Genomic DNA, 23890 nt, shown 5'->3' on the forward strand with positions numbered 1-23890 from the left:
GCATTGTTAAGCATCCGGAGAGCAGTACCACTATAAAAAAAATCTAGTACCGTTCAATGTCCCATCAAAAGCCTCCACCGGAAAACTCCAATTAACTGGCCAGCCGACATGCAGAATATCCGTCACGTCTTCCAAGAGTTTGTATGTCTCGTCTCCAACTCCCAAGCGGTCCTCTTCCAGGTTGGCTGCCACTCCATGTACTCTTCCCTCGGCTTCTGCTTGTTCAAGAATTGAGGCGTCCCCTAATCGTGATGCAAATGACTTGCTCTCCCGCTGTAAATCGTTGGAGCCACGGTGGAGACAGTAGATTTTGTCGACATTGGGAAGAGCGAGGAGCGAGGCGAGGAGTTCGGTGCCGAGGGCGCCGGTAGAGCCAGTTAGGAGAATGCGTCGGCGGTCTGGCTGGGAAGTGTCTGCAGGCAATGGCGTAAGTGTAGAGATGCGGGAAATGTATTTTTTGAGGAGATCTTGAGCTTTTGTTAACTGTTTGGTAGAAGCTACATTGTCATCTCCAGTGGTACCACTGAGTGCACTGGCCAAACCGGAAACAGTCGAATGATCAAATATAATGTCCCGTTTGATGTCCTTTCCCAGTATCTTGGCGAGACGATTGCTGAGCGTTGTGGCACCCAGCGAGTCCAATCCAATTTCAAAGAAGGACACATCATCCATGCTTGTGTCCATCGTCTTTTTCAAGATGGCTGCAACTTCGTCCCTGATCGCTCGCCGTAGATCCGTTAGGGACGTCGGCTCGTTGCGCACACTGCTCAAGTAGGAAGCCAAGTCATGGATCGAGGAGTAGCTAAAGACGATGTCGCGGGGTAGATCATTGTTCACAACTCGCGCCAGTTCGTTACGGAGTTGCGTGGCTCCCAGGGAATCGAGGCCCAATGCAAAGAGAGAGGTACGTTGATCCTGCGGATCCGTTAATGTCGTTGCGTCCCGGCCCATGATCTTGGCCGCAGCTTGCACGATGAAATCTGTTAAATCTCCTTGAGCACCCAATGCCTGTTTGGGTCCCTGCTCCGACAATCCCTTCTCGTATCGTTCATAAAGTTTTTGTTCTCGTTCTTTCAGCATGACAGCCGCCCGGCGACGTATGACGTTCCCTTTTGATTCTGTTCTCGGGAAATCAGCATGTCCAAATGGTAACACTTCAACTAGTTCCTTGATTAGTCGTGAATGCTGCGGAGCCAATTCATTGGCGTCTTCGACAGCTCGATAAACTTGGTCCATCACCTCTAAGGGGGAATACTTTAGTATTTCCTGTCTATCGAGAAGAATGAACGCGCAGGTTTGGAATCGGTCTTGTCCAAGGATGACGGCTTCGTGGATGAGAGGGTGAGTGCGGAGACTGAGCTCCATCGGGACCGGATTAGTCTTTTCACCGGTGATGTGAACTAAGATGCATGTTGAGAAAGATATCTAAGCAGAAGCGGTGCAGCCGAAGTTACCGAGAATGTCGTCTCCGCGTCCCCGATACATCCAGAAGCCAGGCCGGACTTGTTTGAACAAATCATTAGTATCGTACCTGGAATAGCATACTAGCGTCAAAGCTTTGGATTTTGACAAATTCATTAGATACTCTTGACTAACCATTCCTCATCGGTGACGCCCTTTGCAAATCCTACCACGCTGGTCCTGACGAACATCCTATATATACCACGTTCTTTATTGACAACTTGCCACTTGATATGCTGCTCATCAATAATGGGACGCAGGACATTCCATTCCTTTGAGCCGGGTTCAGGCCCCAGTAGCACGCCTGTGAAAGTCAGCGATGGCATGACCTGTTACTATTTCTACTTAGAACATACCAGCTTCGGTTGACCCATAGATACTCCTCAGTCCAATACCCCGTTCGACAACGCGGTCTCCGATCTCCTGCGGACAGGGTGCACCTCCAACAAGGATGGAATCCAACGACGAGAGGATGCTCCATCGCTCCGGTGCTGTGGTGTCTAGATAACCTACGAAATCTTCGAGTAGTGACGGAGGCAAAACGATTTTCGTGGGGTTGGTTTTTTGCACTGCGTCGAGCAGCGCTGCGGGACTAAATGGGAAGGATGCGAGGATGATGGCCCCGGAGGCGCGTAGAGTGGAAAGCCCGACCCAGATGCCCAATGCACTAAAGATAATGCTATTCACTACGTGTCAAATATGCAAGTGCAACAGAAACATACTGGAACAAGGGAGCGGGGAGGAACGTTCGTTGTCGACGCGACGTATCGTCAAAACCTCGATCATTGGGATTCGCCATCATTGAGCGGTTAGTCCAGTACCGCAACTTTGGGAAGGCTGTCGATCCGGAACTGTGCATGGCAAGAGTCACACGGTCGGCAAGGTTATCCGTGGCTCCAACACTCTGTTTGATACCAAATCCAACACTGCCATCCTCTTTCATCCACTCGTTCTTTTCATCACGCAATAATTCTTCAAACTGGATAGCCTCTACCATTTTTAGCTCTGGTAGGTCCTTACGCAGCTGCTGAACAATATGAGATTGACCAGGCTCGTAGACCAAAGCGACCGCCTTGGAGCGCTGGATGAGATCCACCATGCCGGCTGTGGCATTCCGCGGCGAGAGAAGAAGCGGAACATAATCGTTGGTCATCAAAGATAAGAGGTTGATAAAATAGGAGACATGGGAACTGGACAGGTACGCTACAACTGTAAGGCGTACAGTGTTCCAGATGAGCGGCTGCATATGAGAAACACACATAATGCATATATCCCTTACCTCGATCCGTTTCACGGGCCGGTCCGACAGCTCCCTGATACTTTTCCGCTCCATACCGTACGGCATTGATGATTTGGTGTCCATCCAGTGAGCAGTGTCCGGTTCGGGTAGCATCCGGGTACAAGATGTACGGATCATCAGGATTTCTAATGATGGACAACGGAAAAGTTGACATCCTGGGAATCAAGCCGAAAAGAAATGAATATTCACCTCTGAAAGATTTGTTCCAAGCTTCGTATAACTGAGCCGCCATTAGATGTCTGGTCTCCTCCCAGCATGTTGTTTTACGTATGGAGGCAAACGGAGAGAATTCAAAACGAACAGACAAACAGAGACAAGCAGCTGCAATTTGAGTATCCTCAAACTAATGTGGACGATGACTTTGTAGCTCTGCGTTATATAAAACCCCGGCCAGTGGTGAGCTGCGAAAAACATCCATGTCATCAAATTCAGAACGTTCCATTTTCCGCCAACAAGCCCTCGTCACCCCGCAGATGCAGCCCCGTCGTTCTCGCGTATTGCCACTATTGACCATTACGACATGTCACCATCCATTTGAACCCAGTACTCGTGTCCAGGAACAAGAACATGACAGCGGGTGGAATGGATATACTGATTCATACCACAGGTGTTGGGGTTTCAACTGACCTATTTGTCATGAATTCCCAGGCTATGACACAATGGGGGAAGACATGAGTTTCTCTTACCTCCATTCAGCGAAATGGTTTGCCAGTTTCACCAACACCGAATGGGATCATATCCTCTAGGATTTTTGCTAGCGATGGTGTTCCAGAGAGCATTGTACAAGGTGACTGTTTTGACTTAAGTGCCTTGAAAGGGTGTACATCGGTATATCCCTTCCTCTTCTCTGTCGGATACGTCGTCCTGAACCGGAAACGTGAGGAAATGTCCAGGTAGCAAGTGTTAAAAATCAAAATCAAGGTCCATCTCGTGGTCATCCTGTAAAGTGTCGAAGGCTTGCATTCGACCGCAACACCCAGTCGCCGGCCTCCGTGGCGTTGACCTTGTCAAATCGCTCTATGCCGCGTTTCTTTACCTTTCTTTAAACACAAGCATACTGCCACTTACATGCAAAACTGCAATGCGCCTGCCACTGTGCATTTGTGCCTCCTTTTGTACCTTTTGAGACCACATACGCCTTGTGTATAGACGGTAGAAAGTTAGGAAAACGTCGTAGACAATGATCACGATCAATACTGAGGCTAAAAGTATAGCTATATGGTATTATCATCTCCTACAGAGTATTGCCACTTTTACCAATGGCTTTATGTATACATGTAAAGAAATTCATAACATATGCAGGCGCACTTGATAACCACGAAAGGGATGCAAGCAGCGCAACCTGATTACGGGGGGGATCGGCATTTAGCGGGGATGATCCTAGGGGGATGATCTGCTCAGTTTTTTTTCTTTTGGGGTTTTTGGCTATGGTCCAAGGTACTACTGCTCATCAGGTCGTGTTTGCTATGTCAAGGTACATGGTTTTCATGCAGATCATGGCATTTTTGACGTTATGTTGGAACAGCTCTGGCACATGAAATATTTTGATAACGACATGGCATTTGCCAAGAATTCGGCATTTGCCGTGATCAGCTCAGTTTTTTTTTTTTCGGTATAAGGATATCAGGTTGCTACACAGGGTGTCCTTACAGTGCAAACTTACTCGTTCCACCACGTTGTTTTGTCTGTTGGGTGGGTACACATGCACTACAAGTATGCGTCCTGCCAGTACGTGGCAGTCTAACGGGATTCCTACCTTCCGACCCAATTGACCGTAACCGTTCTTGTTGTTTGACACAATGATATGGAATAGTGATCTTGACATGTTTTGCATTAACAATCTGGTTGTTACTGGTGGTTAATCACGATAACATTATTTCGCATGTCTATCTTGGCATGAAGGACCAGACGCACCATGTTTTCAAGGGCATGACATAGATTTCTTGTACATCGATCACTCCCTCTTATCAAACCGCCACTGTTTTTTTAAGCGTAATGGATGCTCATGGGGCACGGGCAATGCACATCGGAGCATCTCTGCACATCTTGTTCCTGCTGTGTAGTGCAGTGCAGGTCACCTTGTTTTTGCGTAAATCCTTTGGTCGCCCTGGGGTACAAGATCAAGAGGAACTTGTCGTCGATGAAGAGTCCATATACACTGAAAAGAAAGCATAATATGCAAGGACCATAAGCATGGCTCACAAAGACTAGAATCCACACACACATACACTAGCACTGTGAATGTGATTTGCGGTGCGCTCATGAAAACGACCTATGACCACAGAAACAATATTTCACACTATTCACAAAAATAACAAACATAGTATTGTACATACAAAATATCCATGTTATCAAAACATAAAGCAACACAATGTACAAAAAAAGATAATAAAAACCGTATATCCCACCACCATCGGGTCAAACCCATAACATTTTCACACTCACGCTGGCCGCTTGGATGGACACCCGCCAGCTTTAATATGCCTCCTCAAATTACTCAAAACACTAAACCGCCGTCCACACCCATTAGAACACACAAAAGGCTTTTCTCCTGTATGTGAATTCACATGGGTTTTCAGGCTGCTTGGACGTGAGAAGCGTTTGTTGCAGGTTGGACAAGTGTACCGGCGGAGGGGACGAGGTGGAGGTGTTGGGATTGGGGGAGTTGGAAGAGGGTTTTCTTGATCTGGCTGTCGTTGTTGTTGTGGTTGTGGAGTGAGATTGGAGTGCGGGCTATCACTGGTGGGTGACTTTGGATCGTAAGGTGGTGGTGGGTCGGTTGTGTCCGTACAAGATGGAAGAATGCAGCGCACGCATGAGCATTTTGTCATTGTTCTTGTCGATGGTGAAGAGGATGAAGAGGAGGAAGGTGTAAGGGTATAGTACGGGTATCCTGATACGTGGCAGTAAAAGGGATACGGATGTCTTTGCCCGTTGATCCCGTTTGCGGGGACGTTGTGGTGAGGTACACTTGAGTGGACGTGTTCGTTATGGGAAGGAGCAGGAGGAGGAGGCGGACCTTGGCCTGGTCCATGAGAAGATGGACCGTGAGATGGACCACGAGGTGACGCCTGTGGTGTCTGTCCGTGTCCATGAGAAAGGGGCGGTAGAGGAGGACCGTGGGCATGAGCAAGTCCGATGGGAGTCATCGATGGTCCGTGAGGCGGTGCGTGAGGCAGACTGTGAGACATGTGAGGCGGACCATAAGATGGACCGATGGGGGGAGTAGGTAAAACGGCTTGTCGACATGCTTGCGCATCCCTATAACCCGCTCGACATTCGCCCATACACCTTTCTCGAACGCTGTTTGCACACGTCTCTCGACATGTTGAACAGGGACACGACATGTACCTCGCATTCCGATCGCTCGGGAGAGCATGAGCCGTGGAGTAGGGCAAATACCGCACTCTTGCTATTGTTGTTGGTGTGGTCGGTGCCATTGTTCCAGAATGCCACCCGTGATAGGCATCATTGTTGTAGGGCGGTCTCCATGCCCATGGCTGTTGTCCGTGATGTATGGGACGACATTTGCAGAGAGGATCATGCTGATGATACCGTTCTTGTTGTTGTTGTTGAATCAAAGGCGAAAGAGACGGAGGCCATCGACTTGCCAGAGGAGGAGGAGGAGGAGGACGAGGAGGAGACAGAATGGGACTCTGTTTATACAAGGCCTCACTCAATGCCACGTCCTATCGAAATGTCGGGCGGATATTCAGATCAGCGCCCTCATAGGTGACAGCCAGATACTAAAACTTACGGAAAGGACACGCAGGGCAGAGACGCTGTTGAGATTCGAGTCGCCCAACGAAGGCTCCATGGGTGTTGGGAGGGGAAGACGAGGCGACATGATAAAAATAATAGCCCTATCCAAAAAAAACAAGGAGTTGTTCAAATGAAAACGAATCCAAAAACAAAAAGGAACGCTAGTTGGACCAACCTCTCATTTATCAAAAACACACACACACAAAACACACCCAAACCACTTGACAATGCAAAAGGGCTTTATGCAGAGCAAGAATACACAGCCAAAAGCCTAAAAAAAACGATATCGCCAGAGCCAAAAATGCAAGTCCAAAAGCAAAAGCCCTAAAGCACAAGAAGGAATGACCGAATCCGCAGATTCGGATGAAAACCAAAAAGTGTGAAATGAGGTCATATATCACGTGGAATTAACTATTATCTCATTTATCCATATTAGGAAATTCTCAATTTTGCAAAGCGATCGACGGATTTTGAACGATTATTATTTATGGAGGAATGTCAACGGTTGATAATGCACACATATGCTCGGACTTTTTTCTCCATTTATTTTATGCGAAAGGTATATGTAATTTGTAGCGGTTTTCCCGACAATCGCTTCCTGCGATGACACCGGAAGGTACATGACAAGATCCCTTTGTTTGGGTCGATTCAATTCCGACATCAAAAGGGGGGATAGACCGATTGAAAAATTCCGTATTTAGACCACATCGGAGGTTCGGGACTACTTTTATTTGCATGGCCGTTTTGGACAACTAAAAGTTACGGCCTGTGGTGCCCCCCATGGGATAATAGCCGCTTGCACCTGCCTGGTAAGTTTAACAACATTCAAAAGCGACCTTCGTCGATCAGTGTGCTCAAGGCGCGGAACTTGGGTTTAAGCTCCTGCCAGGTGTCGGGAAGGGTGCTTGCTCTGATGGCCATTTCCAGTTTTATTGATAATCGATATTTAGCAGATGGGCATACTCGCATCTTTTCTTTATCAGTACCCTCGGCAATCAGCTGCGAGTGATATTTCTTTTACAGACAAGACCTTACGACAAGTTACAATCTGCTGTATGCACATCGTGTGTGAGGGATTTCGTTTTTACACAAGACAGTGAATAGTTGTCGGTGTGTTTACGACGATTTCAAATGTGCAAATTATGTTGTACTTGCAACTCTGAACGTCTCCTAACCCCAACGATACTCCAACGATACTAGTAGTATTGGAACCCATTGAATGCACTCACGCCGAATGCCCAACGTATCGCGGGTGGGTTCTGCATATTGTAAAATGTCGCTTAACCGAGGTCAGCAAGAGCCATTGAATAGAGCATTTTATACACGTATGTATTATTTTTATTACAGAGAAAAGCATGTCTGTACATCTCACTACGCCAAAACATCTGACAATCATTCACACTTCCGATTTCCTTTTGAATCTTCCGAACGCATAACCGAATTGGCCCATGCGTTTCTCACCTTTAGGAAATCTTCTCATTTGGATGTGGAAGCAGCTCGGGACGCAAGGACATGAGTTCAAAACGTCTATCACAACTGCCATTCGGAGAAGTAGTTTGGTGACTTTGAAAAATCCCAAGAAGAAGAAGTAGACGGTGTCGCTGGCAACATCCCTGGACGGTTGGACTCATGAGATATTTGGTTGTGTTGTGGGTTGTGCGTAGGTCGGATGGAAAGTATATGTGCAAGTGGGTGGGCAGACAAGTACCGGCGAAATATATATAACTAATGAACCCATGCATTGCAGTGCACTTGACAGAAGATCTGCAAATGCAGTATATTATTCTATATGCTCAGCTTGTTCTCTGAATTATCTTGTACAGTATGTGCACATAAACCAGTCCCTATGTGATGACACTTGAGCGATGGGTTACGAACTGTCCTAGGAATAGCATGCGACTATTTTCACCATAGAATCAAGTCTGTAGAACAGATGCACTACCTTGCAACTGTGATGGCCGACCGGGCTTTTTTGGTGTCACCAGAATGAGTGGATGTGGGCATATTATATATTCAATGTATGGTACGGACTGGCGTCCAAGATATATCATCTCTAACCCAAGAGAGCCACGAGCATATGCGCATCTTCATGCCCAACTACATATCACGATCTAGATCTTGCCAAACATATTGCCATGATCCCAGATTTCTTTACATTTCCGAAGTCTATCCAAATTGGAACCCCAGAGAGCTTCTGCGCTCTTGTGATGCGACTGGTTGGTATATTCTCCCTGGGAATACCTCTTCAATCGTTCGGCACCCGCTTGGACCCATTGGATGCATGGTTCTTTCTGACTGATTTCCGTCCACTCAATTCCGTAAATAAGCCACCAGTTGCTGTCGCGATGAGAAAAGGCGGTATCGCCAGATGGCACATCTTGAATCGCACCATCAAATGGAAAGATGGCGACAAAACCGGTCGGTTGCGGTAGGGTGGATAGCATATCCAAGCAAGTGTCGATAATTTCGTCGTTGATGTCCGCCAGGAACAGGTGCTTGTCGTGCATTCCGATATTTGGAGAGTGTATATCTCCCAGCATGGATTGAAGCTCGACATAGGTAGATTGGCGGACGCTGCTCATCAGTGGCGCGGAACCAGCGAGGTTCTTGAACGGCTCTATGGCTAGTGTTCCTTTGTCAACCGACGGGCCAACGTAGGATAGAATGACGGTTGCAGAAGGTCTCCGAATCTTATCGGCATCCGGAACGAACCCAAGAACAAGAGCGCCACTAACATGACGAGTTGCGCTTGTCATGGCCGCGACGTACGATTTGGTGAGAGATTTCGGTTCATTAAAACCGTAGAGGGCCATCCCAGAGAGTGTTGCTGGGACCGGATAGAGACGGAAACGAAACAGCGTGCATACCCCGAAATATCCTCCTGCACCACGCATAGCAAAGAAAAGGTCTGGATGAACAGCTGCGGAAGTCGTAATCAGCTCTCCTTTCGAAGTGACAACGTCCATGGACACGATCCCATCTATTGAGAGTCCATATTGCCGAGACAAGTAACCCCATCCGCCGCCCAAAGTTAGGCCTCCAACACCAGTGTCAGGGTCAGTCCCAAACGGTGCATGCATGCCAAAGAGCGAGCATTCGCGATCAACTTGGCCAAGTTTCGCGCCTCCTTGCACGGCAACAGTTCTGTTCACAGCGTCAACAATGACGGCGTCCATATGCCTTAGATCGATGGCCAAGTGATCATTTTTGTAGCATCGCATCGAGTGCCGACCGCCTGCAACTGTAACGGGTATTTGGTTTGACGAGGCCCACTTGACACATTCAATGACATCCTTGTTATTCCGAACGTAAACGATGGCCAAGGGAAAAGCGTCAAGGTCATGATTAAAAGTGTCCTTTCTGGCCTTGTCGTATGCCCCGCCTTGTGAAGGCTCAACGATGGACGTGCCTGGCAGCAGGGATTTTAAATCCTCAAGTTTTGAAGCCATTATTCTGCAACCAAAGTGAACGGGGGAAAGGTAGTTTTGACGAGACGGGCTTCTCTCAAATAATCGGTCAATTGACCTTGACTCATCTTCAATTCGCTGAGGAGGTTCATTGTACACACACACAGATAGCGTTGGAGCACGTTGGGAAGATCCAGGAATTTGGCCTACTACTTGGCACGCATTCCACGAGGCCCAGGCACTTTTCTAAACTCCTGACCCATTGTCTTGTTTACTCCATGTGTACTCCAACTAACGTTTGAGCCGGGGAAACGAACGCCAGCATTCAAAAGTATTGAAAAGCACAGTTTCTCAGCCAAACGAAGGGACCCTACCTCCGAACGATATCTTTATGCCCGAGAAGGCTGAATACTTGTCGGCGCCATTGAGTTACTTTCCACGTGGATATACTCGTTAAGTTCCAAAGTCAGCGTCGCAAAGCGTGTGTCATCCCAAAAGGCACCTTCAGTTTGTATCAAGTCATATGGATTTTGGCTTTGAGGCGAGAAATGTGACTCGGAAAGACCGTCCCTCATGATGCATTCCATTTCCACTGAAGGTAAAAGTGTAAAGCGGAAGATTTGTGTAGCTTATCGGACATTCCAATCCTCGTTGGGATATATGTGCACCATATCAGTTTTCATGTACTCTTGCACAGCGTGTCAAGCTTGAGAGGCCTTCCGACGATAAATCAAAAGTTTATGTCTTGCTGACCATCATGCATATAATGCAATGCAATGTACCATGTCGTGCGTCCTAAACAGCCCGAGCCATTGTCGTGCTTTTTGTTGTCATAATGTAAACCCAACATTGGTAACAGCGCAGGGGATGATAACCCAAGGTTTGTCGTTTGCCCTGACCCTAACGGCTGACCAAACCAATGTTTGTATTCGCATCACCAAGTGGGATAACCAGCACGACACACGATATCTTGAATATTCAACAAATTCCATGCAAGTAAACGCGCTTGGGCACTGGAGGAGCCCATTGATCGCTCCAGTTAACAATATGGGGGGGAACGATCCGTATTATTTTAAAAAGGTTGTTCATCTCCACCATATCGTTAAAAGAAATAAAAAAAGAAAACGACAAATCGAAGAAAACGTTTTTGGATTTTCGCTCCAAGCGCCGAGTTCGACAAAAAAATCTCCTTTTGGGATTCTAAACCCTCACCACGTTTTTTTACGCTACCGGGCTCAACTTTCATCCACTCTTTTGGGGCTGCGCAAACGGTTGTGTCGTAGCTGCTGTTGGGCGGTTTTCGCCGACGAGGAGGACAGTTTGACGTGTCTTTCACGACACCAAACCCTTCATGGACACGCAGCTCCCAGGGGCCGTGCTGCAACCTCCGAATACATTGGTTCATCGACATGGACGTGAAGCGTCAGCCTATGACCTTGAATCCAGTATAGATCCCACGAGTGCGGCGATCGACGGTCCAACACCTGTAGATATCGTTCATGCAAATGACAGTGGCAAATCGACACCCGAGCCGACCTCGGCACCAGCACAACTGGGTACACTGAAAACGACGATCCCACCACCACCCATCGTTTTTCACACTGACGCCGTTATCATCCTCCTGCGCATCCTTCTCATCTTTTTTCTTGTTCCTGGCGTGTCCCTCTGGCTAACGTTTGCGCTCTGCGTTACAGTCAACGTCGGTTATACAACCTTTTCGCTGATCAATAGCAAGCCATCCAATGAAACTATTCTTTACCTCCTCGCTTTCGCATTTTATCTGCACGCTTTGCAACGAGTAGTCAGATCATTGTTGCGTACGGCTCTTCGAATGGGTGTGAGCATCTGGCGGTGCGGTTTTGGCGCTGGGGCAAAGGACATGTGGCCGGGACGGTGGGTGGATCACACGATTATGAAATGGAAGCCGTGGGTCCTCCATATGTTGTGTTTGCCCAGTGTGCCCGATGATTTGACGGGTGACCTTCCAGCTGGGACACCACAAGGAACGAACAAGGCGCTGACTCTGGGCGACCTCAGCATTGATAAACTCGACCCGCACAGTCCACACGCAAAGTTCTTTATACGTGTAGAATGGTTCAAACTGTTTCTCCTCTTTCTACTCTTCCTATTGGTGCTGGCTGGACCTCCTTTGGTACTCTCAGTCATTGATTTTTGGACGGCGGTTGGATATCTGTGCGCATCGTACGCTTTTGCATCCCTTTTTGCCATTGCGGTTAGCAACCTCTGTGCCCGCCTGTACAGAATTGGACGGTATCTGCGAGAGCTATTTCGAAACGAAATGGAACATGATCGTCTTCGTGCAATGTACGTGGCTTCCGCGGGATTTGACAGCAAAAGTAAGGGCGAGGGGAAGGACGTGGCGAAAGGCCAAGTGCTGAATATCATTGGCAATAGGCTCTTTTGGGGGTCCATCATTGTCTTCGTGTCATCCATCGTTCTCAACTCCATGCGTGTGTATAGTACCATAGCAGTGCTATGTGGAGTCTTTTTTCTTTTTGGATTGATTGTGAGATGTCGATGGTATCTACCTGGTTATTCCAATCTCACTTCGGTGCATCAGTATATTGAGAATGTGCTCCCTTACGATGGAAAATCGGCCGCGCCAGCTCTAGTACTCTTTGTTGCGCGCATGCTCTACGACTTTTGTGGAATAGGGTGTCTTGTAGCTCTGGATATCGGACGCATGAGTATCCAAAGCGACGTTCCTGAGAGGTGGAAGTACTTTGTTGATGTGAAACAGGTGTCGAATAGTGTGTTAGCGTCGTATGCTCCAACGTTTTTTGCGATTTTTTTCTTTCGGGACGCTCTATTTCTTCTTCCCGAGAAGCTCATTTCGCATAAAGCCCGAGTGCCGCTCATGGTATTCGTCACGTTGGCGATGCTTGCCCTCGCTATATCGTTCCGAGCTTCGTACGCACTGTACACTTACAGTACGACACTTTTGATCGCAATTCTCTCCCTCGATTTGCGGGATGCCAGATTTTACTGGGACCGAGACGGCAAGACCTCCGGTTCTTCCGTCCGACTTCCAAACATTAGACGGGCACATCGCACCTCTCTGGTGCTTCTATTTATGCTCTGCACAGCACTTGCGGTATCCGCCATTGTCGGAGTATGTCTCAACTCAAAAGTCCCACCACCTCGTGACAATCGTCCTTCATTTCTGCTCCGGAACTCTAGCGTTCTTCCTCCATTTTGCGCCCCGGCATATCCTTACTCTTCCGCTCAACCACTGGATTTACATGCATTTGCCTCGTTAGCGGAAGCAGCCTACGAAGATTCGCCACTGGCAATGTTAGCTCCCACGCTTTCCCGCCTCAACATGAGCGCATCCCTGATCAGTGTTCCCGTCACTGGTGACGTTCATTTCGTTCATTTTAATCTTTCTTCAAGTGGAAACTCTTCACCTCTGCATATTATATCTATCCGCGGCACACATGGGCTCGACGACGTCTTCCAAGATATATACCTATTCTCAAGCCCGGCACTTCTTCGATTCTCTTCGTACTTTGGCACATTTTTCTCATTGTGGCCCCAACAGACCCTTGCCCAAGTCGTGAGACTCCTCTACCGATACGCTGCCAATCCAGCCTTGACATACTTCTTTTCCGTTGAGGACTATGTAGCACGAGTAGCTGCAGAAAACTCTAATGTGTACGTTACGGGACATTCTCTTGGTGGCGGACTAGCGCTACTTACGGGAGCATCAGTAAATGTACCGGCAGTAGGATTTTCGGCACCTGGGCTAGCCAGCTCATATTTAGCATTCGGGGTGACAGATAAAGACACGTTGATGACTGGCAACGTTAATACCTGGTTAGATGGAGACCCCGTACCAACGCTGGACGGGCAAATGGGAAGTGTGGTGGTTTTGCCGTGCGGGACAGAGACATGGGGTGCTGGGTGTCATAGCTCAGTGCGAATCATTGAAAGAATCGCAAAGCTGTGTCGTATCGCGACTGCAACTTAGGCACATATACTACCTGTTTCTTAGAGTTGGCGATTTCTGATACCCTCATTATTTTTTTAAATACTATGGCATTGCACTGCAAAATCAGTCTGTGCTCAAAGTTACCTTCAGATGCAGATGCCGACACATGTCACAGCAACGGCATAGTGCTGTCCCATATGAATTCGTCAGAAATCCAGTCATTTCATGACACTGATTGTATTTGGATATACTTCATTCGTTTGGATTACATAGACTTTTCTAATCACGTCTCTCTACACAATTATAAGGAAAAAATCCAGCAACGTTTTTTGTAGCATTGTAACCTTGGGCCCATCCATCTTTAAAAAGCTCCCTAAAAAGTGTCATGTAAATCACGGGCGAAGCAACAGAAACAACTAGCGCTTATTCAACTTACTTTACGTAAATTACATCTCCGGGAGATACTTCCATCTCATCCGTGTTCGCCTTGCTTCGGGGGGTGAACCGTAATTTACCCATGTGAGGTAAACCTTGATTGTTTGAGTCCTCGACTTGAATTTCTGCCTTTTGGATAACGTCCATGGGAACAGCAGACTCGCCCATTTCTACACCCGTTTTTGTGATCGCCATAGTTGGTGCGGAATACTCTTGCATTGCAGGTATCGCAGGCTTTTCCGGCATTACGGGCACTGCGGGCACTGCGGGCATCGCGGGCATCGCGGGCATCGCGGGCATAGCGGGTACGATTGTTCTCAAAGGCATAACCACAGGATGTGACAATTCCCGTTCACCAAGAGTAGCATAAGGAGGTGGGCTACTCTGTGTGTAGCCACGTTCCAGAAGAGGAGTAGACTGCGGAACAGGCGGCGATACCGGCCGCACCTCGGATGCACTGGAACTATCAAAGGAGGTGTGGCTTGGGTGCATGGACGGTATAGGGGAAGGAGAATTGGAAGCAACGGGATGCCCCTGGTATACGCTCGAGGAGCGAGGACTCATGCCACCATTGTCCCAACTTATTGGCCGATAAACTGAGCTCCTCGTAGCAGAGTCAAAGGACATTGTATGTTGGGAAGTTTGATGACCCAACGGCACTTGTTGATATGCCGCAGGAATCATGAGCTCCTCGTGAGGACTGGGGCTATGAAGCGTCGCCACTTCACTGGGATGAGCAGACGGAGGCCTCCCATCATTGGGTTTGTTCGTTTGGTTCGCTTGCAAAACGCAGTGCGTGACGTTGCCCGACTCTTTTGGATGTCGACGACGACGTTTCCCGTAAAAAATCAAGGCTGCAGCTGCCAGTACTACTGCGGCTCCACCGCCCGCTGCTCCAGCAATAACGGCAGTGTTAGAGGTGCTCTTCTCCGCAGAGGTCACACCGGGGGGATTTTGTCGATCTTCGGTACTATTGGAAGGAGGAGGAGGATTTGTTCCCTTGGGAAGTGCTGCCAAAGCTGCAGTGTCATCGACCCATTTCCGATCCTGTACATTGAAAAAGTACATGTTTGGATCTTGCGCAGTGTCCGTAAGGTCCCGTCCCCCAACGATTGCTAAAATGTTTCCAACAGCAAGCATCGACGAATAGCCGCGAGCCGATGGCTGGGTGCTCGCAGGTACAGCAAAATAAGGAGAGATTTGTTCCCAGGAATGACTCGCAGGATCAAATCTCCACACGTCATTGGTCCCCGTCGTTGCCGAGTTTTTTCCACCAAACATGTAAATAGACCCTTGCACGTTTGCGCAGCGCGCGCCTTGCCGGGCTGAGGGATAAGCACCTTTTGCTTTCACCTCAGCAGTGATATCCTTCCACCCGGTAGTGACATCGTAAATCCATGTCTCGTCATTATATGCACCGGCGTATCCACCAAACATCACAAAGGACGTCAAACTGATGTCGGCCATGCACATGTGGGAGCGCCTTTGAGGGGTACCGATGGTTGAACTCTCAAGCGTCTTTGATACCAAGTTGATGACGTACAAGTCCTGGTAGGCGTTAAGCTCTAAATGGACGGCAACGGTTATTCCAAATGGTTCCAATATCAGCACACTCGAGGCCAGCTGGCGCTGGCCAATGACTAGTTCAAGTCTTACCAACGTTGGCAGCAGCTGGCGCTTGGCCTCCAAAAATGTACAGTTTGTCTCCCAGTAGGGCACTACCCATGTTCCAGCGGGGAGTTATTGACGGATAAGAGGTGCTGCTTTGATCCGACGGGTTGTCTGGATTAAACACTGTCAACACCATTGGCTGACTTTGGTAGTTTACATCCATCCCGCCTACAGATAATAAATGTATAGTCAGTTGTGATGGGTTATTTGGGACAGCACCTCAAAGCTCTGATTTCTCACCGATACAAGCAACTCTGGATCGGTGTTGTACACAACTCGCCGACATGCTCGTAGGCATAAAGCCCGCTGTGTATTTCGTAGAAACGTCGAATCGTGACTGTCCAAAGTTTACGGTTACTGTATTCCTAGCAAGATCCTCCACATATGCCTGTGTCGTTTCATCTGAATCAACATGGTCAGAAACGCTCAATGAATGTATCGTTTGCACACACTATAAACGACTCGGAAACATACTACGAGTCGACAATTTATTGCCACCCCACATATTCAACGTATTCTGTCCAAGAGTAAAGATGCAGTTGGCCCGAGCGGGAGGAACATACAAGGCAGCAACTGGCGACAAGAGGACGCCAAGAGCAACGAGAAGCACGATAGCGGGCATCATCATCATGGTGCTTGCTCCGTTGGATAGATGGATTGGCCTTGATGGCAGATAATATCAAAAACAAAACTCGCTGTAAAAAAACACACACAGCCTTTGGGAAGAAGAACACACCAACTGCCTTTTATCTTGCTTCTCGTCGTCGTTTTGCGTCGTTCGATTTTTGTTTTTTCGCTCCAAAGGAGGGTTTGGATATTTTACCCGGGAAATAAGAAAGTGGTGTCTTGTCTGCCTCAGCAAAACAAAAGATTTTGTCTCCCACCGTCTCCTGGGGAACAAAATTTTAACAAATATGGAAGGTGGATCAGATAATCTTCTCAGGTTTTGACTTTTTGGCTTTTGGATACCAGATGATCGGACTATATGGAACAATTGTACCATGTTCCTGGTATTTGGGGCTCTCCGAACAGCCTCCGCGTGTTGAAAAGAACTACGAAGAGGCTCATGGGCGGGTTGTCAGTTGGTTTTGCATATTGGCCTCAAGTACGCCTCTGCGTAGGATTGCGGGTTGATGGCGATTTTGGGAACGTTATTCAAAAGCACCAATGTGACTGTCTGTACCTTTTCGATTGACCATTCCACACGGTGTTCTGCTCGATTTACGCTGCACAGCTTTTCCATGCATGGTTGCTGGTGTGCGAGACATTTGTGCATTCTGCTCATTTGGTGAATAGTGTCTGGTATGTACTAATTCTGATGAAAAGTGTCCTTGCCCCACCCAGCGACACCCAGCGACAATGAAAATTAAACAAGTGCTTCCTATAAAACATCTCAGGACGATTCCTATATGTACTTGCAAACAATGTGCTCTACGCAACATTTCTATATCTCTTTGGGAAATTTATCCGCAAAACTCCTGGATCTCTTCATATGCGCTCTTTCCAGTGTGCCCAAATCTGTCTCGCTACCTGTTCGATGAATCGGTGACGGGTTTTCGACAAGCCCCGGTAGATCCGTCATGGATTTCAGTGGCCTCAGGACAGCAGTAGCTGGAGGCGAAGGGTATCGGTCATCCGTTGACAGGGAGCTGGAGGACTTGTTGCGATGCGGAGAAGCAGGCAAGCTGGGAGGTGGACCAATAAGAGTTGAGTTGATTGATGACTTTGATGAGTTGGCATTCAAAGTCGCTAGACTGCTACGAGAGGAGCTAGGTGACGGACCGCTCTGACTGAAACTTCCTCGGCTGCTTCGTGCCGCAGATGCAATGCTCGAGCGCGAAGCGAAACTGGACCGGGAGGAGAGAATTGAAATCGTATCCGCTTCTTGAGCGGTTTTGCGCGTTGTTCCCCACGTAAAATCGTCCAATCGCCCTATATACGAATAGTTTTGCTCATTTTAAAAGCCATCATTTTGCCAGACCACAAAAGAACACACTCACAGCAAGACCACAGCGGAATCACAATTGAAAAGATTGGAAAGCACAGCACAAAGGGTATGTACCAAAACAACTGCTCGAAATGCAACGTCGCAATGGTGATGATCAATCCAACCGATAAAAGAACAAAGGACGTGACCATCGGGAAAAGGTATAATCCGGCTTCAACAACTGCGCAAAAGACCAAGTAAAGGAACTGGAGAGTCAACACTGGCGTAATGAGACAAACCCCGAGTTCGACCAACACGACAAAGCGCAGAGCCAGACCGCGAAGGCCTGACCGAGGATCATATGCAAAGACCTCAATGTGATTGTGGATAAGAGAGTTTGTCCATCGTCTTCGTTGGTTGAGGAGAATAGGAAGCGAAGTAGGGACGCTGGTTATACAAATCGCTTTTGGGATAAACTCGGTGTGCATGCGATGAAACTTGCGTAGAAGGAGTGTACTAAGGAACCGGTCTTCTCCGATCTTATATCTAAAAGAAAGCAAATCATCAACATCTTATGGTCCGGCGTTCGATGATCGTAGTGATCAACTTACAAGTTACATCTGTGCATTGTCAACTCAAATGGCTCGCCCGTGTATGGATTGCTTCCGTTATACATGGCAATGATAAAATCGTCGCAGAGCCGGGGTTCCCACTGCCCTGTATCGGGATTCTTTTGCTTGATTCGGTACACTGCAAAGCAACCAGAGAGCACGAGAATTTCTCCCAAAAGGCTTTCAAATGACTTTAGGAACCGATGAGTAATGAAATACTCATATACTTGTGCCGCGGCCGTAATTGACTCCCATTTGTTTTCAACCGCCGTTTCGCCCGTCGTTCCCAGAATGGTTGGATCGCGCTCCATCACGTTAATTTGACGGGATAGCCCATCTGGCAAGACATATGTATCGGCGTCGGTGAGAAGAAAGTATTCAAAGTCAAGCGGGTCTAGACCGAGATCCTTAAAATGCTGGTCTAGTTCAATATCGAGGGCTGACCACTTGTCACGCCTGTTCTTCCAGAAATTGACCGATCGAAGAAACTTCATGATGATGAGCTGAGAATCTCTCTTGCTCCGGTTCCCAAGCTTTGAAATATCCGTGTCGTTCAGGCCAACTTTTACTACCACAATGTAAGGAACACTGCAGTGTTCCGTCTCATGCCATCCCGAGTATACTTGAGCAGCATTCATGCGAAGGTCTCCAACTCCAGTGGAAGGGTAAGTAACCGGATCGCGCTCATCCCCTTCCCAGAATAACACATCGTGCAGCAAGATATCGGGTGTTGGCATTTTTTGGTTCTTGCCGACAATCAACCCGTCCATGACCAGAAACAACAGCTTTTTCTCATCCGGATACTCCAGGTCCGCCACAGAATCCACTGTTTTTTGCAAAACGTCTTTGGTCTCTGAATAGCAAGGGACATGGAGAATCACACCTTTTTGGAGACTGTCATTTGTCGGGTAGGATTTGAATTGTGTGTAAGCCGACGCAATGACAATGACGATGAGCACGATGCCGGAAAGACCAGAGAGGACCAGGATGATCCAAGAGTAGTAATAACAAAACGTGTCCTGCGGGTACAGAGAGCGTAGGAATTCAAGCTTTGCGCGGGTTTTTGGTGCAATCACCATTTCTGGTGTGTAAATGGATGGGTCGGGGCACCAAAAGACGGGAATGTACAGGACAATGAACAGTCCGATGACGGTAATTAGGAGGAGAAGAACGCATACTGCAAGCTTTTCACGCCTTTTTGAACCGAAACGGTTTGGTGAGTTGTGTAAAAATCGGCAAAAAAGACGAGGGGACTACCCACCATGCAATGCGTGCATCTTCTCGTGTAATGAGTCTCCGCAAAATAAAATCCGGGATGAAGAACGTCAGGATTCTTGTCATGATCATCCATGCTTTATACCACCTGCAAGACAAGGGCCACCATCAGTCCTTGTTTTTTGGAGGCAACACCTAATACGTATGGAGACCCGTACTTGTCACTACTCTCAGGCCACAATACCATGCGCCTTCTTCGTACAGGGGGCACTCCATCGTCTTGATCTCGCCTCCTTCTGCGGTCCCGTCTCGCGTCGCGGGCTAGCGGAGAAGGAACCTGGGGTTGGGTCGAAGGCACGTTCATCCGTCCGCCCGCCAAGAGAGTTTAAAAGTTGTGAAACTGTTCGTCGTATAACGAAAGACGATAAAGAAAGCAATGGGCCTGTACAGGATTTTTGGACAGTTGCCTCACGAGTGATTCATGATCCTTGGAAAAAAGAGAACTGATTCTGTCGATTTTCTTCTTTAGCAACCAAATGATGACGACAAAGTTGGGATTTGGGGACAACCCGATTATTGTGCAAATCCGAGGCCTGTTTTTTTTTTCTCCTTTTGTCTTTTGCAGACCTTTAGCCACGGACGGGGCGGCGTCACTATTTCCTTTTGTTCCTTTTGAACGTTGAAAACATTTGAAGAAAAAGAGCACCAACGAGTGAAACGAAATCCCATCGTAACGCGGAAGTCAAACCGATCGCGAAGAAACCTTCTTCAGCCCCAAAAACCAGTTTTTGGAACTGCCGCAAGTCAAAAAGTTTCATTTCGCGTGTTTTGTTTGTTTTACAGTGCGTGGAAATCCGTCCTCCAAACACGTTTTCGTTTTGGCCATGCCATGCGGGGAGAAGCGATAAAAGAAAACGCAAAAAGCTCTTTACTAAAAGCGTCCTTTTTCAAAAAGCAACTTACTTGCTAAAACGCATGCGAGGCAAGCGACTTTCACACTTAAGTGTTCAAATAAATAAATAAAAAAAAACCCAAATAAAAACGCGCGACTAAACCACCCCATCAAATCAACTCGAAAATTGCAACTTTTCAAAACTCAAAGCGGATCGCCAACGGAAAGCCACCAGTTGGGAAGCGATGCTTTATAATCTAGTTTCTTTTTATTTTGCATTTTAGGCGGGGACCTGGCACGCTTGGTCGCATCGTTCTCTCCTGCATAACGGAAAACCATGCGGACAAGCATCGTGCTTCTTGCCCTGATCTGGTTCATGGTGGATGTGGACGGTGCTGTACTCAAAAGGCAGCAGACGGGAATAGAAAGGAATGCACCTTGCGGGAACGGAATTGGAACTTGCGCAGAAGGATTGTGTTGCTCGGAATGGGGGGTGAGTTACGGTGGTTTTTCTTTATTTTGATCATTCTAGAGATTTTTTTGGCTTGCCTGTCAGCTACTAAACGTTTTCGTTGATCACCTGTAGTGGTGTGGTTCTACAATCGATCATTGTTCCGGAAACTGTCAACCTTCTTTCGGTACGTGCTACGGCCAGAGTCCCACACCTATCGCTCAAGCCAACGAAAACTGCGGACCGGGAAAAGCGACATGCGGTGGAGGGCTCTGCTGCAGTCAATACGGTAGCTGTGGTCCCTTCGATGCAGATCCAGTTCGTGCGTCCTATTGTGGAATTGGGTGCCAGGTCGGTTTTGGAGTATGCGATAGCGAGACTCCTCCTACGATTCGGAACCTGGATCAGTCCTGCGGGAATGGGATTGGAAGTTGTGGATTCGGGGCATGTTGCAGTGCAAACGGGGAATGCGGATACACGTCCGATCACTGTGCAGACGGATGCCAATCTGGATTTGGCAATTGCAATAATCCACCCGCCACGCCCATCTTTACCTGTTCCAAACCGAACGGCTTTCTTCTCACCTACGATGATGGCCCTGCAGTCCTCACTGACGGCCTATTGGATTACCTAAAATCCAAAAATGCAAAGGCAACCTTTTTCATGAACGGCAAAAACTACAAGCAATACTTTAGTAACGGCAATCTGAACACTCCCTTTGGTATTCTGGCTCTAGCATCCACTGTTCAGCGCGCTGCAAATGACGGCCATCAACTCTGTATGCATGGCTTCACGCACACAGATGCCATCACCGCCAGCGAGCGCAACTTTACCTACGAAATCACAGAAACAACTCGCGTCTTTGCACAAGCTCTAGGTCGAGTTCCTACCTGCTTTCGATTTCCATATGGCGATTTCGAAGACAAACATTTGAGAATTCTCGGAGGAATGGGAATTACGCCCATCTTGTGGGATGCGGATCCAAGAGATTGGGAAAATGGGGATCCACAGGGCGGACTGACGGAATTGCAGAACACTGCGCCAAATCCAGGGAGTGTGTCCCATATCGTTTTGAACCATGATGTGGTGAATAATACGTGAGTAAACACTGTCTAATCTCAATTACATGCATTTGTAGAGCAGTTTGTCACATACTTTCACATCGTTTTTCAGAGCCGACTTTCGTCCCACTCGTGCTGTACCTAAAAACCTCGCAGAACTGTCTGTTGAGTACCTCCAATCCAAAAACTTTCAGTTCCTAACAGCGGCAGACTGCGTCGGCGACGGTCAAACACCCTTGTATAGAAATCCCACCCCAAATGATTTGGTCTGTAGACCGGAGGGATGCTTTGAGAATTAATGTCGAATCGACTTGCGGAGATGCTTTTGAGCATCTGTTATGGTTGGGGCATGTATAGGTCCCCTGGTTTTGGTCACGAGAAATGCGATGCGTCCATGGCGATGCGGCTGCAACCTCCAGCAAATGTGCTTGTAAATGATCACACAAGGAGCAAGCTGGCAGTAGATAGATAATACACACAAGATTTATTTGCAATGGGTTTGAACGCACCCAGATTTACAATAAAGATATACAGTTTGAGCATACTGCCATGCAAAAGTATTGTACCAGAAAAGCAAAGAGTGTTTTTTGCAAAATGATGCGCTTCTTACGAAGCACCCGCCCTGGGTCTTTAGGCTTCTTCAAAAGAACGCAGCCAATAAAGCGAGGTATCCGTGTCTGAAGATATTTAACCAGTGTAAATGTACGTTGGGTTAAAGTGTTCATCTTACCATTTGGTGCCTTCCACATGGGCATGAGCGCCGCGTTGTCAGTGTGATGGCGATTCTGACGGTTCTGGCGGTTCTGAATATTGCTCAAGAGCTCTCAGCGGCTTTTCCATTGACTTTGGAGTAATGTTGGCGAATGCTTTTAGCATCTCTTCGGCTACATAGGAGGTGCGACCAGATTAGTCTGCGAACAGGTATGACCCAAGAAGCATGTCTCTCTACTCACCTGGCGACCCAGGGAGTTGAACCAGAGTGTCAAACTTGCGCGGATGAGATTCGGAGCGGCGATCGATTTCAACATGAAAAACGTCAGCAGCTGTGCTGCTACTGCCCTCTCCATTGGTGTTCCAGGTGTCAGATTTGACAAAGATTCCACGAGCGGCTAACGCGGCCAGGACCGCCACAGCGCTCTTGTCTATCGCTGCGAGCTTCTGGGACTCGCGGGTTGGACTGCTGGGGATCCATCTCAATATTCTTCGGTAGTATTCACGGCCGCTACTGGTCCATTCGAATTCTTTGGAAGCCAAGTCAACGGGTTAGAGTTAAATGTAGATACTATCATGAGACTGTACTGGCACCTTTAGTGGGCTCGTCGTGTTGGAGCGGGTCCGTCTCCGCGGATGGTTGCTGCGATGGAGCGTCATTGGAAGGCCCCGACGGTTTTGCTGCTTTTCGGACTGCTGATTTGGTTTTGGCTTTGGGCATGGTGTTTGATGCAGACTGATTTCGATCGCTAGTAAACAAAGTAGTTTTGCTCTGCAGCTTTATAAGAGTCCTCTCAAAGTCTATATTTGTTCCCATGACATTACATACTACAGTCGAGCCCCGTTTGGCTAGGTTACTGCAGTCGAGACCCTACGAATTAGGTTCTAAATACACTATGCTAAATGCACTATGCTCCATCTAGGTATCTAGAGTGGTGAAGAATTCGAACACTCCGTTATGTGAGCGTCATTGTGTTCATATCACAGATTACTAGATAAAAGTACCATACTCCCAGTTCCTTCAAGATTTCCCA

At 47.8% G+C, this 23890-nt stretch overlaps 8 protein-coding genes across 8 annotated transcripts; 2 read left to right on the forward strand and 6 right to left on the reverse strand.

Annotated features, from left to right (window-relative positions):
• Positions 1 to 30: 30 nt before the first annotated feature.
• On the reverse strand, positions 31 to 3018 carry SPPG_08651 (uncharacterized protein; the record flags this gene model as incomplete). Its single annotated transcript, XM_016756799.1, has 7 exons — positions 31 to 1400; positions 1455 to 1531; positions 1597 to 1765; positions 1818 to 2128; positions 2184 to 2670; positions 2741 to 2886; positions 2951 to 3018. 7 exons carry the CDS (start codon positions 3016 to 3018, stop codon positions 31 to 33), a joined length of 2628 nt encoding a protein of 875 aa, XP_016603930.1.
• A 2011-nt stretch (positions 3019 to 5029) lies between these two features.
• Positions 5030 to 6836, reverse strand: SPPG_08652 (uncharacterized protein). The gene is made up of 3 exons (XM_016756800.1): positions 6699 to 6836; positions 6519 to 6624; positions 5030 to 6450 (listed from the first exon to the last, which is right to left on the reverse strand). The coding sequence occupies exons 2-3, from the start codon at positions 6606 to 6608 to the stop codon at positions 5203 to 5205; spliced, it is 1338 nt and encodes a 445-aa protein (XP_016603931.1). The 5' UTR covers positions 6609 to 6624; positions 6699 to 6836; the 3' UTR covers positions 5030 to 5202.
• A 1667-nt stretch (positions 6837 to 8503) lies between these two features.
• On the reverse strand, positions 8504 to 10075 carry SPPG_08653 (uncharacterized protein). Its single transcript, XM_016756801.1, has one exon. The coding sequence runs from the start codon at positions 9970 to 9972 to the stop codon at positions 8635 to 8637; it is 1338 nt and encodes a 445-aa protein (XP_016603932.1). The 5' UTR covers positions 9973 to 10075; the 3' UTR covers positions 8504 to 8634.
• A 943-nt stretch (positions 10076 to 11018) lies between these two features.
• On the forward strand, positions 11019 to 14002 carry SPPG_08654 (uncharacterized protein). Its single transcript, XM_016756802.1, has one exon. The coding sequence runs from the start codon at positions 11282 to 11284 to the stop codon at positions 13919 to 13921; it is 2640 nt and encodes an 879-aa protein (XP_016603933.1). The 5' UTR covers positions 11019 to 11281; the 3' UTR covers positions 13922 to 14002.
• Positions 14003 to 14103: 101 nt separating this feature from the next.
• SPPG_08655 (uncharacterized protein) lies at positions 14104 to 16776 on the reverse strand. The gene is made up of 6 exons (XM_016756803.1): positions 16725 to 16776; positions 16463 to 16650; positions 16229 to 16390; positions 15974 to 16156; positions 14319 to 15882; positions 14104 to 14255 (listed from the first exon to the last, which is right to left on the reverse strand). Exons 2-6 carry the CDS (start codon positions 16617 to 16619, stop codon positions 14162 to 14164), a joined length of 2160 nt encoding a protein of 719 aa, XP_016603934.1. The 5' UTR covers positions 16620 to 16650; positions 16725 to 16776; the 3' UTR covers positions 14104 to 14161.
• Positions 16777 to 17247: 471 nt separating this feature from the next.
• Positions 17248 to 20734, reverse strand: SPPG_08656 (uncharacterized protein). The gene is made up of 5 exons (XM_016756804.1): positions 19960 to 20734; positions 19788 to 19889; positions 18527 to 19720; positions 17989 to 18461; positions 17248 to 17920 (listed from the first exon to the last, which is right to left on the reverse strand). Exons 1-5 carry the CDS (start codon positions 20103 to 20105, stop codon positions 17433 to 17435), a joined length of 2403 nt encoding a protein of 800 aa, XP_016603935.1. The 5' UTR covers positions 20106 to 20734; the 3' UTR covers positions 17248 to 17432.
• Positions 20700 to 22694, forward strand: SPPG_09564 (uncharacterized protein). Its single transcript, XM_016757740.1, has 3 exons — positions 20700 to 21126; positions 21220 to 22181; positions 22258 to 22694. Exons 1-3 carry the CDS (start codon positions 20971 to 20973, stop codon positions 22442 to 22444), a joined length of 1305 nt encoding a protein of 434 aa, XP_016603936.1. The 5' UTR covers positions 20700 to 20970; the 3' UTR covers positions 22445 to 22694.
• On the reverse strand, positions 22611 to 23577 carry SPPG_08659 (uncharacterized protein; the record flags this gene model as incomplete). Its single annotated transcript, XM_016756805.1, has 4 exons — positions 22611 to 22822; positions 22876 to 23029; positions 23099 to 23386; positions 23445 to 23577. The coding sequence occupies 3 exons, from the start codon at positions 23575 to 23577 to the stop codon at positions 22914 to 22916; spliced, it is 537 nt and encodes a 178-aa protein (XP_016603937.1). The 3' UTR covers positions 22611 to 22822; positions 22876 to 22913.
• Between the last annotated feature and the right edge of the window lie 313 nt (positions 23578 to 23890).

The sequence above is a fragment of the Spizellomyces punctatus genome, assembly GCF_000182565.1.
Source record: "Spizellomyces punctatus DAOM BR117 chromosome Unknown supercont1.24, whole genome shotgun sequence".
Lineage (NCBI taxonomy): Eukaryota > Fungi > Chytridiomycota > Chytridiomycetes > Spizellomycetales > Spizellomycetaceae > Spizellomyces > Spizellomyces punctatus.

Coding starts and splice junctions, on each gene's coding strand:
- SPPG_08654 (XM_016756802.1), top strand. CDS start 11,282: ATGGACACGCAGCTCCCAGGGGCCGTGCTGCAACCTCCGAATACATTG.
- SPPG_08656 (XM_016756804.1), bottom strand. CDS start 20,105: ATGAACGTGCCTTCGACCCAACCCCAGGTTCCTTCTCCGCTAGCCCGC. Junction 18,462..18,526: donor ACAATGCACAGATGTAACTT/GTAAGTTGATCA, acceptor GCTTTCTTTTAG/ATATAAGATCGGAGAAGACC. Junction 17,921..17,988: donor GATTCCGCTGTGGTCTTGCT/GTGAGTGTGTTC, acceptor ATTCGTATATAG/GGCGATTGGACGATTTTACG.
- SPPG_08653 (XM_016756801.1), bottom strand. CDS start 9,972: ATGGCTTCAAAACTTGAGGATTTAAAATCCCTGCTGCCAGGCACGTCC.
- SPPG_08652 (XM_016756800.1), bottom strand. CDS start 6,608: ATGTCGCCTCGTCTTCCCCTCCCAACACCCATGGAGCCTTCGTTGGGC. Junction 6,451..6,518: donor CTGCCCTGCGTGTCCTTTCC/GTAAGTTTTAGT, acceptor ACATTTCGATAG/GACGTGGCATTGAGTGAGGC.
- SPPG_08655 (XM_016756803.1), bottom strand. CDS start 16,619: ATGATGATGATGCCCGCTATCGTGCTTCTCGTTGCTCTTGGCGTCCTC. Junction 16,391..16,462: donor CAATAAATTGTCGACTCGTA/GTATGTTTCCGA, acceptor ATGTTGATTCAG/ATGAAACGACACAGGCATAT. Junction 14,256..14,318: donor GGAGATGTAATTTACGTAAA/GTAAGTTGAATA, acceptor GACACTTTTTAG/GGAGCTTTTTAAAGATGGAT.
- SPPG_09564 (XM_016757740.1), top strand. CDS start 20,971: ATGCGGACAAGCATCGTGCTTCTTGCCCTGATCTGGTTCATGGTGGAT. Junction 21,127..21,219: donor TGTGTTGCTCGGAATGGGGG/GTGAGTTACGGT, acceptor GATCACCTGTAG/TGGTGTGGTTCTACAATCGA. Junction 22,182..22,257: donor CATGATGTGGTGAATAATAC/GTGAGTAAACAC, acceptor ATCGTTTTTCAG/AGCCGACTTTCGTCCCACTC.